The sequence below is a fragment of the Barbatula barbatula genome (genome assembly GCF_947034865.1).
Source record: "Barbatula barbatula genome assembly, chromosome: 8".
Lineage (NCBI taxonomy): Eukaryota > Metazoa > Chordata > Actinopteri > Cypriniformes > Nemacheilidae > Barbatula > Barbatula barbatula.
This window is the reverse complement of record NC_136771.1, coordinates 17622182-17640702: the sequence shown is the minus strand read 5'-3', so window position 1 is coordinate 17640702 and position 18521 is coordinate 17622182. Positions and strand designations below refer to the sequence as shown.

General features: G+C 37.3%; 2 protein-coding genes across 2 annotated transcripts; both read left to right on the top strand.

Annotated features, from left to right (window-relative positions):
- Positions 1 to 2467: 2467 nt before the first annotated feature.
- On the top strand, positions 2468 to 4450 carry rhoh (ras homolog family member H). Its single transcript, XM_079461441.1, has one exon. It carries the CDS (start codon positions 2602 to 2604, stop codon positions 3187 to 3189), a length of 588 nt encoding a protein of 195 aa, XP_079317567.1. The 5' UTR covers positions 2468 to 2601; the 3' UTR covers positions 3190 to 4450.
- Positions 4451 to 8284: 3834 nt separating this feature from the next.
- On the top strand, positions 8285 to 12925 carry chrna9a (cholinergic receptor, nicotinic, alpha 9a; the record flags this gene model as incomplete). The annotated part of the gene is made up of 6 exons (XM_079463475.1): positions 8285 to 8330; positions 8938 to 9083; positions 10799 to 10953; positions 11134 to 11317; positions 11508 to 11859; positions 12105 to 12925. The coding sequence occupies 6 exons, from the start codon at positions 8285 to 8287 to the stop codon at positions 12923 to 12925; spliced, it is 1704 nt and encodes a 567-aa protein (XP_079319601.1).
- Between the last annotated feature and the right edge of the window lie 5596 nt (positions 12926 to 18521).

The following is an 18521-nucleotide window of genomic DNA, read 5'->3' as shown; positions in this document are numbered from 1 at the left end:
TTGATGAAATTAAAATGCAGTACAGTGATGCTAAATGAAACGTGAAGCTTGGCATGATTTTGGGGCTCAAAATCACAGCTGAATTTGTTCGACATCCTTGTTTCTCTTTGTTTCTATTTCCCCCTGAATCGATAGAAAACGTTGGTGGGGAAATATAACTCGACATGTTGCACGCTCAGTAGCTGACTTAGTTTCAATTAGTAAAGGTCAAATTCTTCCATGATGAATGTAGCACCTGTGGATGGGCAACCAGTTCCCTTCCTCTCCACTAGAGGCAGATGCAGTTGACTTGATAAATATTGCTGGAGGCTGAACTGAACGACTTTAATGCAGTTAAAATTTTATGTTAAGATTTTTAAACAAACAAACACAAAACGTGTGTTAAATCAACAGAATGATATATCCCTTGATCTTAAAAAAAAGTTGCAACAAAATCCTGGCAAAAACGGATAAAGTACTGGCAGAAAATTACAAGCACATTTTCCCTTTATTTTACGGACATTTCCGTTAATGCTAAAATGTAATTTAATGCAGTGCAAATTGTAAAATACAGTTAGTTTTTTACAACTGTGAAAAATTAATATGGAAAATTCCTTCCTATAAATACAGTATATCGTGCCTTATTTTCATGTTTTGATTTTAGAGCGTATTATATTTTTTTAGTTAGGTTCTCCTTGCAAAAACACTCAAAGTATGTTTGAGGTGTTGGAGATAGTATAACACTTAAAATAAGATCAGGTTTATATTTTATGACTTTTTTTCATGTTTAATTTTAATTTCTAATCGATTTTCTTCGTGGAAAACATTGCTTTTAATGTTTATCCATAAAACATTATTATTCTGAATACCAGTCACATTTGTGCATGCATGTTGTGACACAAGAAATGTGGTGAGCCTGAACAATCCCTAAACAATATACTTCAAAAATCAATAGGACATGATGAATACTATATTTATTTGGTTCATTTTGCCCAATGTATTCGACAGTTTATTGCACCACAAGCTTTCGAATGCAGAAGCAGCAAAACCCTTCATACGGTACCTTCAACGCCAGGAACGTCACACTTAGCGGAAGCTAACAAGAGATATGATGTATGATTTCACAGCCCAACCTTGTATTTCACTTCCCTCTACTAAAGGATGCAGCATCTGCTCTGTCTGTGAAGGCATATTATCTCTGTGCTCAAGAGAACTTGCATTTCCTGTCTTTAACAATTAACGCTTTTCAGACAGGCCTAGATGCACATTTGGACTGAACCTATTGTTTATGTTGAATTAAAGTGTGCAAGAGCAGATGTAAAATTAGGCTTCATATCCGCTCATGAATCTCACCGTTATAGAGCTGAAAGAGGTGAGTTGTTTTCTAAAATGTTTTACTTTATATTTGATCCTCTTTACAAATGTTGTGCCTTATGAATCAGTGGAACAAATGGACTAACAATCTAAACTTGACACGCATTGGTTAAGGTTGATAAAAAAATTAAATATACTTTTCTATTATAATATAACATTTTCAACAGAATATTCATAATCCTTGCATTGAAAAGTTTTGTAAGGAGTGGACAGAATTTTGTTTCGTTCTTAATTTATTTTTGCTTAACAAACAATATTCTTAAGGCATAACTTAACATTACAGAATGCCTCTATATTTACTATACTGTATAATGCTATAGTGTGAGAATAGTGTGTGTCATTTGTTCCATCAACGACACCCTTGAAATCCCCTAAATGTGTCGGATTTATTTATTTGTTTTTTGCGATACTCTTAAGTTTTTTATTTATAAAACTGCATCAGATCTTAGTACATCTGATTTGAAGCAGTTCACTTGAAGAAGATATAAAGTATTTGTAACACATTACAGCCTCTGTGTTTAAGGGTTAGCATAAGAAGTTTCCAAGCTGAATATGTCAATAAATACTGAAGCAACAAGTAAACTTTGTCACTTTTAATGTTTTTAGGTGTTTTAAATCCAGAGATTTAGCTGTAAAAAGCAGTTTTTTTAATCTTGTGCGTTCCTATCATTACAGCCTGATAGAGGCCTAGAATGAGCTATAGTTGTTGTTGCTTCGAGAAACCACGTCAAACAATCTTTATTAGCATTAGCCCTATTACATTTTAGAAACGTTTACCTATTAATGTTGTTGTATTTGTTGTAAGTTTAGTTTTCGTCCTACTGCGGATTTCCTTAATCCTACCGTAGTCAATATAAATGCATTCAACGTGACCACTGATTGGGTGATTTTTGTGTGTGTCCAATGTGTTTTGAGATTCCATAAAAATATTTCACTATTTTATTTTCTCTATAATGCAGGAGCCAGAGAGACAACAAGACACTCAAAACAGATGAGAGATAGACCTGTATGAATCTGTGCGCTTTTGAGTTCATCTATTGATATACGATGACAACGGTTCCTACTTCTGCGCTGGACTACAGTTCAGAAGATTAAAATTTCACGCTGCAACAGATCGAGATAAACTTCAGAATGGTGTGTGAATTCAAGGATCTTTACTGTGAAAATCTATAACTCCAGAGATGACCTTGACACTTCTTGGACACGTTTCGGCCTACTAGACTGCTCCTTGCTATAACAGACAGAATAATGAATGGGGTGGAAGAGACCTCTGTGAAATGCGTGCTGGTCGGGGACTGCGCGGTGGGTAAAACAGCCCTCCTTGTACGCTTCACTTCTGAGACGTTCCCAGAGACCTACAAACCCACCGTCTACGAAAACACTGGCGTTGATGTTTTCATGGATGGAATCCAGATAAGTTTGGGATTGTGGGATACAGCAGGACACGATACATTCCGACAAATCCGGCCCATGTCTTATCAGCAGGCGGATGTGGTTTTGCTGTGTTATTCCGTGGCAAATCCTAACTCGTTACTTAATTTACGGCAAAAGTGGATCGCTGAGGTGAGGGAGTTTCTCCCGAAAGTACCTGTTCTGGTTGTGGCCACACAGACGGATCATCGTGAGATGGGCCCGTATCGTGCCAACTGCACCACAGCCTCAGAGGGCAAACAAGTGGCACAGGAGATCCGTGCCAAAGGATACCTAGAATGCTCGGCACTCAGCAACCGTGGCGTGCAACAGGTTTTTGAGTGTGCAGTTCGTACGGCCGTTAATCGCGCGCGAAGACAGACAAGGCGAAGACTGCTACACTTTAACCCCTGTAAAGTCTCCTAATACTTTATTTTTCAAGGGATAGTTCACCCAAAATCTGTATATGACTGTAGAACACAAAATAAGACAGTTTGAGAAATGTGTCCGTGGAAGTCAATGTTGTTTGGTTACCAGCGTTCTTTAAACTATTATCTTTTGTGTTCTTCAGAAGAAATAACCTCATACTGGTTTGTAGATGCAAATGTGAATAATGAAAGAGATTTACATTTTTGGATAAACTATCACTTTAGTTTGACACGTTAAATATTGGATGAGGAACCTCCGTTTTTTTATCACTAAACAAAAATCAAATTTTTCTGTTTTGAAAGGAATAATTAATTACGAACAGTGTCCGTTGTTAGTTTTATAAAGATATTAAACATTTACCTTGACTTTTAACTACAGAAACAGCTTTTGTTATACTGTAACATTTGTTGACAATTTGTGAAGTTGCAACACCCTTTCTTATTTGCTCATTTAGTTAGTAAACCTACAAAATCAATCAAAACTGTAACATGTGACTAACAATCATATTACCATATGATATTTGACCATCATAAGAAATATTTTGGCTTTGAATGAAAAAAAAATCTCTTTTGTATTTATGATTTACTGAAAATGGTTTGCAGTCGAAAAAGACTGTTTTGTGGGTTAGGAAAAGCTATTCAGGAGTTCCGTCCTGAAGATCTTTCATTTAAAATATTTGCCTGATTATTTTTAGCATCACTTAACAAGTAGGTGTTTAAAAAAGAAGGTTGAGTTTGTATTTTGTTATAGCATGTGTTTGAGTGGTCTGTTGTGTATACAGCGAACCCAGAAGTGTGATTGTAAATCTAAATGTGTGTGTGTAATAAGTCCTGCATGACAACAAGTTGTATTAAAGATATGACAAATGCAGACATAAATTATTAATTTGTAGAATTGTTAAACAATTGGTGACAAATTTGGAGGTGGATATGACCTTTTCTGAGATGTGGTTTATAAATTTGACATTGTACATTTACATTTAGCAGACGCTATTATCCAAACAAATTGTAAACATCTAGTATAACATATTACGGGGAAATATCTTTTCGGCTGTGACAAGAACGGTTCAGTTCCTAAAAAAGACACTGTAAACAGTGCGTTACAAATAAATAGTAATACAATGTAATTTGATTATCATACAACTAAAACATGCATTGTTATTATTTATTATTTTCTAAATTATGGGTATATGCAATGTCCAATGTTTCTAAATATTATGAATCAATAGTGTTAAATAAACACTGCTTTGGAAAAACAATATATTAACACATTATTTCAGTGTTTTGGTTGATAATTTGAATGTAAGTGTACTAGATAAACGACTAATTCAATTTGATAAGGTACAACCATCATTTCGATTCTTATTTTATTGTTTGTGTTCATTTTGCAATATTTTATGTCCACAAAGTGTGTGATAGATGTTCTTTAAAGCCTTCAAATAGGGTTAGCGTGTGTGCATCTGCACACAATTGTGTGAATGGAAGAGATATTGTGTGCAGAGTTCGTAACATATGATTATTTTGTAAAAGCGTACCCATGTGCTCGGATATTCATAGCATTGTTTGCTATAACATCAACGTGATCTTATCCATGCATGATGTTACAAGTTCTCAGCAACAAGCAATTTATGGGGTGAACAGATTCCAAGGTGTATGATTACTGCGTTGAAGAGGAAATCAGAGGACAATTTTTGTATATTGTCCAGTTAGAGTGGCATTTAGTCGTAACTAAAGTAAGATTCCTGGAAGCAAGGGAAAGACTAAGTTCAGCATTGCTTGTCACAACAAACGCTAATTTAGACAAAAACACACATTTATGTGGAATAGCTTTTATTTCTTGCCGCTTTGACGTGTTGGCCGTGTTTAAAACATGATGCAAGCCTTCTTCGATCAGAGGGTAGGAAAGTCCCCCAGAATGTTACATGAAATGTACATCACCTAAAAATACAGAATCAACGTAAGAATACGTAAAAATATAAACTGTCTTGGATATGAACTGAAAGCGGAAATGAATGTCCTCAACAACAGCCTCTACTCTCTTTTTGACCCTTTAAATCATATAGGCAATTGGTGACTTAAACTTTTTACATTTGAAAAAAGAACACAAAGGTAAGATATAAGCAAAGAAAATAATGAGCTACCACTTACACTACATGAAAGGAAGACATGCCAGAGGAACAGAAGAATAGAGAAAGTCAGAAAGATGGAGTGTATGTTATGTGGTTTATGGAGACGAGATGATGTAGGCCTGTGCTTTTGGAGAACCGAAGGGTTTAGACCCCGAAACCACATCCCAGCAGGAGAGAATCTTCTCTGAAGTCTCTCAAAACTCTTTGTTGCACCATATAAAACGTTATGACTGCATTTTACGTTGACACAATTTGACTATATTTGTTAGTTGTGTTTACACGAAAGACTGATGTCAAATATATTATATAAATCTGTAAATGTTTTGTACATTTCATTAAATCGATCTTCCTGCACTGTTGATGTTTAATGTTGATTTTAAAATATAACTGTTGCCGTTTTTCCAAGATCAACTTAAAAACAGTTAAGTGGTATACATCATGTTTATGCATTTAAACAGAATAAAAATATATAAAAACTATATTATTCTGCAGTAAAAGGGTTTATATAGCCTTTCAGTACTAATGATGTTTTAAAGATGAGGTTATGCAAGAATGGGGACAACCAAATGTGATATGCCGCAAAAGAGGAAGTGAAAATAATTAGAACAGACTGATAAGTTCTTTATATAAACTCAATACATTGACCGAATGGATGCTTGGGTCTGTGAGTGTGGTCAAAATATATTAAATAATTTTATATGGCTCAGTCCATATCTGGCCAGCTGAGCTTCACTTCTACAAAGTGGTGTGGTCTGCGCAAACACAAAAAATGAATACGCACACACATACACGCATTCATTCTCGCGACCATACCACACAGACTGTTCACTTCTCTACAACAGGAAACACCTGCACTGTTCTCTTACCACACGAGCGCTCTCATACACACACACACACACACACACAATCCACCCATATAGCCTCAAAGCCTTGCACAATCACCAATTTATGACAGTTAAGCCAAAACTTTAGAGATTGTGTATCATCAGTTCACATGTCAGATATGGATTTAAGCTCCATGTGCTGCGGGCGATGCTAAAAAGCAACAAACAGCCAAGAAAGGTACAGCTGTTGAAATAAATCACCTGAATCTTGAAGATTTTCCACATTCTGTGTTATTCGGCCATGCAGTGGTGAGTCAGTGAGGAACAAGTGTGTAGGACAGGGAAGATACCTTTGAAAATGATACCGAAAGAGTCACTTCAATTTCAGAAGACACAAAACCTGAGTCATTTTCAATTTTTGTCATGTTATTACCTTTACCTTTATTAATAAACATGCTTTGATGTGGAAGGACATGAACCCGTAAACAATAAAGAATAGAAAAAGTAAATTGATCTAAAACTGCTTTCTTTTGCATCTATAGCCAGGCCCGTTTTGACTGAGAGGATCATGGGTAATGTAGTTCTGCAGCATAATATGTCGAGGTGCACTACAGGATATGAAACTCTCCTACACTCGAGAAAGAAAGAGAGAGAGAGGCGCCTCAAGAAGAACCACTTCCTGTCTTGTTGCTCTCATCTCATTTCAGACCCCTCGGTCCTTGTGTGTATATGTGCTCGCATTCCTGCGTAGGTGCTGGGAAATGTGAGGGGGCTGACTGACTCAACTCACTAGAAAAGTGATTTAATGAAAGCTGCCAAAGAATGAAATGCTTAGAAATGCTTTCACTATACAATTTAGGGATACATAAAGTGGGTTTCAAAAATCTGAGTATAATGTATACTGAAAGTATAATGAGTATAGAGAAAAAGTTTAATGATGTAACGTTAATGTTGTAAAACGATGAAGTAATGTTTAGTTAAAAATCATTAATCAAATAAGCACTGTAAAAGTGTGATACTGGCCATGTTCATGATTTCCTTGTTTACACTGAAGTAAATTCTCTATTTGTAACATTCTTAAATGATGCGTGTGTAACAGATGGTGGTCTTGGTCACTCATCTTAGTGACTGACGCTAGAGGCCGTGGCCATTGTTAGTGCATTCGACTCGGCTACACCGGAATCATCAGGTATCAAAAGGGGGGGCCATAAATCTAAAACAAATGTGTGTAAATCTGTCAACTTTGACTCAAATTGCCCCATAATGTCAACGTGAGCCCTTGGTATCAGTTTACACATAAGAGATTGAGGAAAGGAACATACCCGAGTAATAAACTAATACTGGCAACAATTAAAAGTTTTCACATTTTACTTTAAAACCTTGGGGAAAGATTTGAATGTGTATCACACAGTCTTGCAATTCAGACCAATGGCCGAAAGTGTGTCTTAGATCTCAAATTTGACAGTGTTATTGATTCTTATATTACCTATTATTTTATTATTGAACACATTTTGCTGTTTTAAAATGAAGGTAATTGTATGTAAATATGTATATTTAATTTCTATAGGATTATATAAGATTCATCAAAGCTATTTTAATCTGATCGTGTAAAAACATGATGGGTTTATCTATTTCCCTTTAAAATTCATTGTGTGTTACATTCAAACCACATGACCTGTATGCACAACACACTTGTTAGATAAGCTCTCACTGTGAGTGACATGACAAGACGCGACACACGTTGAGTACATGCACGACAAACATACACGAGCGCTCGTGGGCACAATAACAAAAGACAATCCACTAATAATCTAAACAAGACACACAAAAGATGTTTGTACTTCTGAAAAGAAATTTAAGATCTCTCGTATTTTAAGAACACCTTCCTACATAGGTAAATGTGTGCATGCGTGTGTGTGTGTGTGTACGTGTGTGTTTGCTATGTGATACCCCAGCTCTTGTTCCAGCGAAACAGTAAGAATGACATTCAGGCCTTCAGTGTTCCAAACACTCCGAGCGCTATGGGACTTCATTTATTTTCGCTTTTCTCCTGTACGGCGAACGTCATATAACTATGAACATTAACTGAGGACCAGCAGCAAATAACCTGCAGATTTTCTTTTTGCCACTTGCCTGAAAAATGAAGATCATTTTTCTTGTGATTTACATGAGCATGTTACTACATGGTAAGTTCACATCCTTTTTAACGCTGATGGGTACTTCTTAACTATATCGTGTTGTTTTCTGTAGCTTTTTGTAATACCCGTTTGTCCCTCAGTTTTCTTAAGTGTGATAACATCATATAGACAACGTACGGAAGAACTTAAATGTGCAGAAGATGCTGGAAAAGCAAATAATGTGCTTTGTGGAAGAACAGTGCCAGCTTCACTGCTTCCTTGACAAAGCAGGTGTCTCATAAACAATCATTGATTATTGAGGAAACAACATAAAATAACAAAAAACAAAGAAATGTAAACATTTAACTCAGCTAATTTGTTTACATTACAGAATATATGCAAACACCTGCTATTTTAAATAATTTATTCAGTGCATTGCTAAAAAGCTTTTTATATGATCCAAAAATAATACAATTGATGTGTTTTGTGTATTTGTGTATTAAAGTAGCTAATATGATTAATTTAGAATTATGTGCTAAATCATTTTACTCTTACAACCAATTGCTTGTGCGGAAGCATTTGTAAGTTGCTTTGGACAGAATGATTATAAAGCGACTAAATGAAACAATTGTTTTTATCTATTTAATATAATTATAATCTCTCTCTCTTTCTTTAGCTGTGTTTTCTGCTCAGGGTCGTTACGCACAGAAACTGTTGAATGATCTAATGGAGAACTATTCTAGTGCTTTACGACCCGTGGAGGACACGGACAAAGCCCTCAACGTCACTCTACAGATCACACTCTCACAGATCAAAGACATGGTGAGCTCTTAACACACACGCACGCACGCACACACACACACACACACACACAGTGTTTGTCTTCAAGGTTTACAGTTGAATAAGTTGCAGAATAACGGAAGAGAGCGGTTACAGCCACACACAATATAGACACTGGCCTGAATCACCTGAGATCAAGGAGTACATCACACCCACACACTGTCCGTCCGGCTTTGATGTGGCATGACGTGTGTTATCTAGGCTTGCAATGGCAGCTTCAGGGTGAAACCGCACAGCTCATGCAATAGCCCTAAACTTTTAACCTCTGAATGTACATGCACATCACATTCAAGCACCGATCAGCTGGAACTTTGCTTAAAGATGCTGCAGTCTTTTTAGAGGCACTTCTCGAACACTTCACCTGAGAGGTTAATGCCATGTGACTGATGGTGCCACAACAAACACTGGTACATTGAAAATAAAATGTATAACATTGCTCGTTCATTAGACAAACAAACTTCGCTGTCAATGAAGATACAATTATTTTATCCACCTAATGGTACAACTGCCGATGATAGTCAGGCTAACATGACTGGCTGCCTAATTGCAGTAATATTAAGTAACTCTAGGTGTCAGCAATCATCAGATTTTAGTGAGGCGAGTGTTTGTCTATTGTGTGTGGCCTCCCCTCCTCATAAAATGTAACTGTTTTTTTAAATACAATAAAATATATATGATGTTTTTACAATCTATTTTTTAAATACAGTACAAATGTCAAAATACAGAACAAGACTACAATTTTACAAGAAAACATTTAAAACATGTAATATCACGTGATTTTAGAAATGCCGAAAATTGTCTGCTTTTTAAAAGATTTTCAGGATATATTTTTGGAAATAAAAACTTCCAATTACAGGAAAATACTACAAATTTACAAGGAAAACCTGTATTATTTACAGTATTCATTCATTTAAACCTAAACTTTAATCATTACTTGATCTGGCTGCATGGAAATGCAGAACAACTAACAATGAAAATAAATCTTGCTTATGCTATTGTACATTATAAATATTAATAATACCATTAACTGCGTTATTAACAATGTTTTCTAACAGTGTTCTCTTTTTTACTGTAGGGAAATTATTAAAATGGAACAGAAATTATTCATTAAAAATGATGATCTTTATAGTCAGAAAACTGCTTTGATATGTTCAGTAATTGTAAGGCATCAATAGTCTGCATTTATGTATACTGTAGTTCTCTTTGATAGTTTGTATTTTTGTGATTGAATGATGGTTATATAAGGTGCTGGCAATCTTGTATGTGTGCGCGTTCCTGAAAGAGTCAATGAATTTCTCATTCAAGAGACACTGAATTTCCGCCCTGATCAGACTCAATCAAATATTCATTTACTGAACCCGAGGAGTACTTTTAACCAATGTGATGTGATATGTCGAAGGCACTAAGTGCAGCAGAGATCAGACTTTCTTCCCTTTCAATCTTCTCCGTTGTGAGAAAGTAATTGTTTCATGTGTAACAACAGGGTTTTATCTTGCAGAGCAAGACACAATGTGGCTGAATACACAGTCTAACATACCATGTGACCCATATGGTTGTCACCGCAAAGAAAAATAAATTAAAAAGTCCACACTGGCTGATCAACACCTCAGTTTGAATTCCCAAACGTGCCTTGGATGTCTTGCATATAGCTGGAATGTTAATAAAATGTGCCGTTGTTATGTGCTTGACTCCGATAGGATGAGAAGAACCAGGTGCTGACCACATACCTGTGGGTGCGTCAGATCTGGCACGATGCATACCTGAGCTGGGACAAAGATGAGTATGATGGACTTGAGGTCATTCGAATACCTAGCAGCCTTGTGTGGAGACCAGACATCGTCCTGTATAACAAGTAAAACAAGATGTGCACATTTCTAAGCTGATGTCACATACAGTACACACACATTGAGTAAACATACATATTTAAGCATTGTTGTAGCTCAAACAGTAGGTCAAGGTGCCAACCATGCCATGGGTACACTGCATACACCAAGAAGCCACATAAGTATTCTAACATTATATTCTTTCTCAGCGCGGACGAGGAGGATTCCTCAGGGCCTCCAGAAACTAATGTGGTGTTGAGGTATTATGGCGAGATCACCTGGGACTCCCCTGCCATTACTAAGAGCTCCTGTAAGGTGGACGTCTCTTATTTCCCCTTTGACTATCAGCAGTGTAACCTCACCTTTGGCTCCTGGACATATAATGGCAACCAGGTATATGCACTTGATAGCTGGACACACAGAGAACAACATAGAGAAGTTACATACTGTATCTGTTAATATCATACTGTACATTGAGCAATGACTTGGTCTCTAAAAGAAAAAAACGATTTAAAAATTAAATGTTTAAAAAAATGACAATGTAAATGACAAAACAATTCTCTCTTCTTCACCGTAACCCCAGGTGGACATCACTATGGGAATGGAGAGCGGTGACCTCTCCGACTTTGTGGAGAACGTGGAATGGGAGTGTCACGGGATGCCAGCGGTCAAGAACGTCATCATGTACGGCTGCTGCTCTGACCCATACCCCGACATCACATACACTCTTCTTCTGAAGCGCCGTTCCTCCTTCTACATCTTCAATCTGCTCCTGCCGTGCTTCCTCATCTCTTTCCTTGCCCCACTGGGCTTCTACCTTCCCGCTGATTCTGGGGAGAAGGTGTCACTGGGAGTGACTGTGCTGCTGGCTCTGACAGTGTTTCAGATGATGGTGGCAGAGAGCATGCCTCCTTCAGAAAGCGTTCCTCTTATTGGTGAGTTTACAGTGTACAATATCCAGTTTTTTATATATCTTGATTTCAGTTTTTCTTGCTCGTATCGCTTTCATTTTGGATTCAGCCATTAGTAGTTATTTCTAGAAGACATTTATATAACAGAAATATTTGACATAATATTGTTATTATTATATTATTTATGTAGCCTATTATTATTTCTATGAATCCTAAACATTGAGTGTATGAATGATGCCATCACAACCTTCTTCGTATCGTTCTTATAGGTAAATACTACATTGCAACAATGACTATGATAACAGCCTCTACATCCTTGACCATCTTCATCATGAACATACATTTCTGTGGAGCAGAAGCGAAACCTGTGCCCCACTGGGCCAAAGTCCTCATCATCGACTACATGTCAAAAATCTTCTTTGTGTATGAGGTAGGGGAGAACTGCACCACACCTGAAAGCGAACGAGGCCAGTTGATCTCCGAAGACCCTCTGGTTAGCTTGGAGAGAGATGGGTACTTTGACAAAGAGTTTTGCAGTAACTGTCATCACAACGGAAGAAACCACAGTTCGTACAACCATCACAGGCATGAGAATAATCTCCACGGAAATGGATACCATCACAGCAACGGAGACTATCACGGGCAAAAACATCAACGGAGGACCCAATCAAATTCTCCTGTCAGACCAAAAAGACATCCGAATAAATGCACACACTACATTGGTCGAGACGGAAGCGAGAAACACCCGCTGACAAGTCAGGAAAAGCTGAAAGAAAGCGAAATTTCCCTCCCGGAAAAACTCAAGGGATATTCTTACGATCTCAGTGGAGTTGGATATCCCCATGACAGCTATGGCAAAACCTATGGAGCGGACAACTACAATAAGACCACAGTATGTATGTGCGGGCAACATCAGAAAGTGGTGCGAAACATTGAATACATTGCTAACTGTTTTAGAGAGCAGAGGGCGCATCAGGCGAAAGGAGCCGAGTGGAAGAAGATTGCCAAGGTGATGGACAGATTCTTCATGTGGGTGTTTTTCATCATGGTCTTTCTCATGAGCATCCTTGTCATGGCCAAGGCATCGTAGAGGTCTTAAAGACACAATTTAGTGATTATAAAGTGGATAGACGTGTTAAAAATCCACTGGTTACAAAAACATTTTTGAACAATGATTCTGTTAATACTGCATTTGTTAGCAAACTGACATTCAGTGTAAAGGAGCAGTTCACCTAATAATAAAACATGCAGACAATTAAGTACTCACCCTCATGCTGCTTCTTTGTTCTCCATTTTCGGGCAAACTATTATTTTATATAAATTATTGGTTTTTATATGACATAAGATCATTTAAATCTTGTATTTGTTGGCAAATGAGGATGTGATTTTACAGTTACTTTGTGTATTGGTCACTTTCTTTATTGTCCACTCTATTCTGACTGTAACATTTAAAGAAATGTAATTAATGTTTCATGTGCGGACGTTTCCGCATGTGTACGCAGAGTAACACAATCTTTGTCCAACAGGGAAGCATATTATTTATGCACAATTAACCCTGCACATGTGCATACACTACCAAACAGATGTTAATAATGTATATTTAGACTAAGTCGGATAAAATGTATCCTAAATATTGAATGCAAAAACTCTTGTTTATAGCCTTCGGACATTTATTGGTGAAAATGCATAATGTTCCCAAAGTGAATATTACATATTATTTTTAACTGTAAAACAAACACACTTTTCTGTTTTCCTGGCACATTCCGCTTTCCTTTGGTTATTAGATATTGATATCATTTTTTGCAAAATTATTTGTTTAATTTGCTTATGTTAACCTATTGTTTTGATTTGTGTACTTGTTCAATGCTCTGTAGAACAAGGGTTTATGCAAATAAAAAATCAAGCGCACCCCAAAAGTACCCCCCAACTTGAGGCTGCGGAAGTGGAAGCCTCGTCCGGTGTGGCGTTAGAAGGAGGGTTAAGGCTCTAAGGGCACGAGCAGTGGCGCGGTAGCAAGGAGAAGGTGAAGGCTATTGCTGTGGCGGTGCTTGCTGAGGCAGTGGAGAGCAGATATGCAGGCTCCTGCTGGAGAGGACTAGTGTAACGAAGTAACCAATGTGGTTTACAATATTCTAATCACTGTGGTGGGTCTTGTCTAGGCACAATGAAGATGCCCATTTCTTTAATTGTAGGATTTATTTGTCTGTGTGTGGTTTCTACAAACAACGTAAAGACAATATTAGTACATTAATTCACAATCATAACAATAATATATATAATAAAGACATAAATAAACATATTGTAAATTAAGTCAGTGGCTGTGAAACATAATTATGCAGTAGTCGTAAGGCATATCAGCTTTACAGTCTATTACACTTAATTACTTGAGCTTTATCTTGCACCTGCAGTGTCAATAACGTCATTCACAAATTTTGCATTCACAAAATATTCATAGAAGGAACGTAGAAACATACATTTGGATGCAACGCACACATTTAAATGCTGATAAATAACCTCTGCACACCTTTGTTTCTGCCACCAACTAATCATTCCGTTGCAGCACTTTCCAGAGTTATCCTATAACTGAACATGCCAAAAGGGGGAGCTAAGAACTCGTATTTATTAAATAAATGAACTATCTGATAGAAAACGATATATTATATATTGCTGCTGCTGTCCTTTATAACAGCTAGGCTGCAGTAAAAGCGCTGAGGGTTCCTGCTGGAACTGCGCTTGATGAGGCAGCGGTAAATAGAGATCAGACTCCTGCTGATGCCGTTGCTGCTGGGGCAGTGGAGAGGAGATGCAGGCTCTTGATGGAGCAGTGTTTGCTGGGTAACGGTAAATGAGATGCAGGCCCCTGCTGGAGCGGTGTATGCTGAGGCTGTGGTGAATAGAGGTGCGGTCTCCTGTTGAGGCCTTGCTTGTTGAGGCTATGAGAAATAAGGATGTAGGCTATTGCTGGAGTGATAGTTGCTGTATAGCGGAGAGGGTGTAGATGGTTTTTCTGCTGTGATACTGGCTTCTGGAGGAGAGATGTCTGTTACGGTAGAGAACAAGGTGGAAGCGCAGGCCCCTGCACTGAAGGTAAGGTAAGAGGGTTTGGTAAGGTTGGATTGGAGACTGGAGATTGAAAAGTGACCTCTCCTGGTCTGATCCATCTTGCTTTGCTTTATGAAATATGAGATCAGAATCGAGCACTGACAGATCGGAAACTGTGGGGTGTACTGTTGGGTTGAATTTGGACGTGGTGGAGATTTCCAAGGATCTTAGAAAACCGAAAAAGGCAAGAATGAACATGGCATTGAGTGTGCGGGGATTGTGTGATAGCCTCTGCGGAGGGTCGAAATGCACTTGGTTTGTACTTCTGAGGTACCGATGAAAACAAAACGAATTAACAAATTATCTGAAGGTACACGGACCCCTCTCAAAGGGCACGTTGTTTACTTGCTTCATTGGGATTGCAGTTGTGGAACAGTCCTGTGTTATTCTCTGCTGAATTTCTGGCGGAGGGTGTTGTTCTGGACCACCATGTCAACAATGGCATGCGCTTGTTCAATTGAAAGAAGTCTTGTTCGTCCACCTGAATGTTCTCTTACTTCAATTCTGAAAAATGTTTGGACATTTAAACAAAAACTACATGGACTCTCATTGTAGAAGTAGAATGATATAGTTACTTACCGGTTTTCCCTCTGAAATGTGTGTATAAATGAAGCCACTGTGGATCTGTTTAAATTCGGCTGAACTCTCTGCCCAGCTTCTCTCAGTGAGAGAACATGATTTATGACATGGTCAATAAGTGTGGCTCTGATTTCATTTGAAACAAGCGTGTACCCAATCCTTCTATCTCTCCTCCCTCCTCTTACACTCCTCTTCATATATTTTCTACTTTTTCTCTTTCCACTATACCATTGCCCTCCAATCTATCTATCTCTTCTCCCTCTACTCCTTTATCTTCTCCTCTTCCTACATCCTCAGCTCCTCTTTCTCTTGCTCCTACATCCTCAGCTCTTCTTTCTCTTTCTTCTTCATCATCAGCTCTTCATTCTTTTGCTCCAGCATATTCAGCTCTTCTTGCTCCTTCTACTACATATTCAGCTCTTCTTGCTCTTTCTCCATCGCCTCTTCCTATTCTTCTCCCTCTACCCTATCTTCTGTAATAACATTAGGGAATTTTGTGCACAGTGTTTTGAGAACATTATGCTTTTGATTTGTAATATGTATGAAGTTAAGGAGAATTTACTATCTGTTAAGGGCAATTACAAAGTGTACAGATCACTGTGTTAAATGTTTTGAGAGAAGTTACCTGAATTTGGAGAAATGTACCATACGATTGAGAGAAATTTTAATTTTTTTTGAGTGTACTTGTTGCATCAAACAGGGCAGAACAGCACTCTACTCTCAGATGCATGTCTCATTGTTACCGAGGTTACCACAATGAGCAGGGTGCAGTTCATGCCCAGACCTAATGGTAAAGCTGAGAATGGGAAGCAGCGATATGACAAGAGCTGAAATAATAGAGCTGGATAAAGGAGGATGCGGCGACTTAACAAGTCTTCAGTACAAAATTTTAACTGCTACTAGATTACGTATGATAATCTTAAACCTATAATTTGCATTATTACTAAATTTATGTAAAGAAATGTATTACGCCTTGTGCAAACACAGTTGAGATTGTGCAGAGGTTGCAGCTTTTGCCAAAGGGGAACTGGAATATACTGGTTGGGCCTGGCTTCTCCTGAGGTTTTTATTTTCTCCATTGGACTTTTGGGGGGTTTTCACCCCCGTTTGCATACTGTTTTGCCCTGTTTGCCTGGCTGGGGGGCTGCTTTATTTGAAAGTTTTACTTAATTAAAATTACATATAGGAATTTATAGTTCATAGTGTTTCTCTCTCCTTTATCTGTTAAATGTGTTAAATTAAATGTGTGCTTCTCTGTGATAGCGTGTGCGTGCGCAAGCCCATGTGCAAAATATTTGCAGTTTCTTTAGACGTTTAGGAGTAGATATCACTGCTAACTGCAAGATTAAGAAATTAATGTTTAAACTTTTGCATATCATAACCTGGATATATTCCAAAGATTGTTTTATCACAATAAAGCAGGTAATATAACATTATATATGTTAAGGTGAGCTTAAAGGGTCCAATACTATAAGAATCCCAGAACTTCAGTGTGACATCAACATGAAAAAGTATCATTTTATAGGTATTGACAATATTAGTTGTTTATATTAAAGTATGTAAAAAACTTATTACATGTCATAAATTAAGTAAAATATTGTCCTTTAAATTAAATGTCAAATGTATTAATGAATTAATTGTGGCTGCTCGGAGCTCAGTGTGTAAGCTCATGCACATTAAACGTCTATGTATAATTCATAAACAGACTTTAAATATTCATTGATGCTTGTCACTTTAAATTAATTTTTTAAAAAATTAACAAGTGATTTTCACAATATTACAGTTTCAATTGCTAATTAGCGTTTACCAATATTTAAAGTAGTTTTTCTAAACTCAGTACACAGTAGTATCATCACACAGTTGGCCAAACAGTTAATTTTCTTGCCAAAACCACGTTTTGTCAAATAAATACAAAATCTACTTTCAAATGGCTGAACTCTATCAAAACACAGCAAACCCAATTCAAAATCGTCCTGTCTTTAGTTTTTTGTTCTTTAATTTTGGGTAAAAAAGATAGCACGTCATAGGTCCTTGGCCATCCAATCACAGTGGGGGAGGGGCGGGACAAACACTACATTTTCCAACCATCATACACAACAATTGAGACGTTAATATTGCTGTTTACTGCAATTTTATATTCAGGAATATTTTTCAAAATAAGATACACGAAACGTGTTACTGTCGTTGATATTCCAAATCACAGCAACAACGCGTATCCGGAAAAAACGAAGTCGCTACAAAGCGCTCAAGCGCCACCGGCTGGCCGTTTTCAGAAGAGCACCAGACATTTCACTTGGTGGACACATATTAATTCATTCATTTATTATAGCCCATTAGTCTATTATGCATTTATACAATATAACGTGCCAAACCTGAGAATGGAATCCAGAGGATTCATAGGCGGGTATAATGCTAATTGTGAATGAGCGTGCATGCACGCATTATTCACCAATGATTGGAATTCATTAACATACATCAAATCTGACGTTGACGAAGTATTTGTGAATACGGTGGAGTTTTTGGTAAGTTCGGGTTTACACACATTTTGTAATTGTCGGAATCATTTATTCACGAAAGTTTATTTCATGAATGAGGTCCAAAATGTGCATAGAAATGTGCGTACACTGTTTTCCACGAACGTATCCGTTTTTATACAAAAAAAAACACTTGGCGTAAATCTGTACTGATGATATTGACTGTGCGTACACACTCTTTTTCCTGGAGTGAAAAAGTGATGAAGTAAACAAGGCTTTAAACTCATTTGATACAGTTACATTAAATACTCTTAAAGTAAACACTGAAATAATTACGCAGAAGTTTAACAAAAATTATATAAATTTAGACAATCTTTGTCGAATGTGCTTGATCACTTTCTGTTGATATGTTTAATGACAGAAGTGCATGTTATAGGTGTAATATGTCTAAATAAATAAATATAGCGTGAACAATGATGCCCGCTGCTGGACATTGCTGGATGTCGGTCCATTGTCCGGTTTTTTAGGCAT

What these genes read in the sequence shown, in the direction of transcription:
- rhoh (XM_079461441.1), top strand. Translation starts at nt 2,602, where the DNA reads ATGAATGGGGTGGAAGAGACCTCTGTGAAATGCGTGCTGGTCGGGGAC.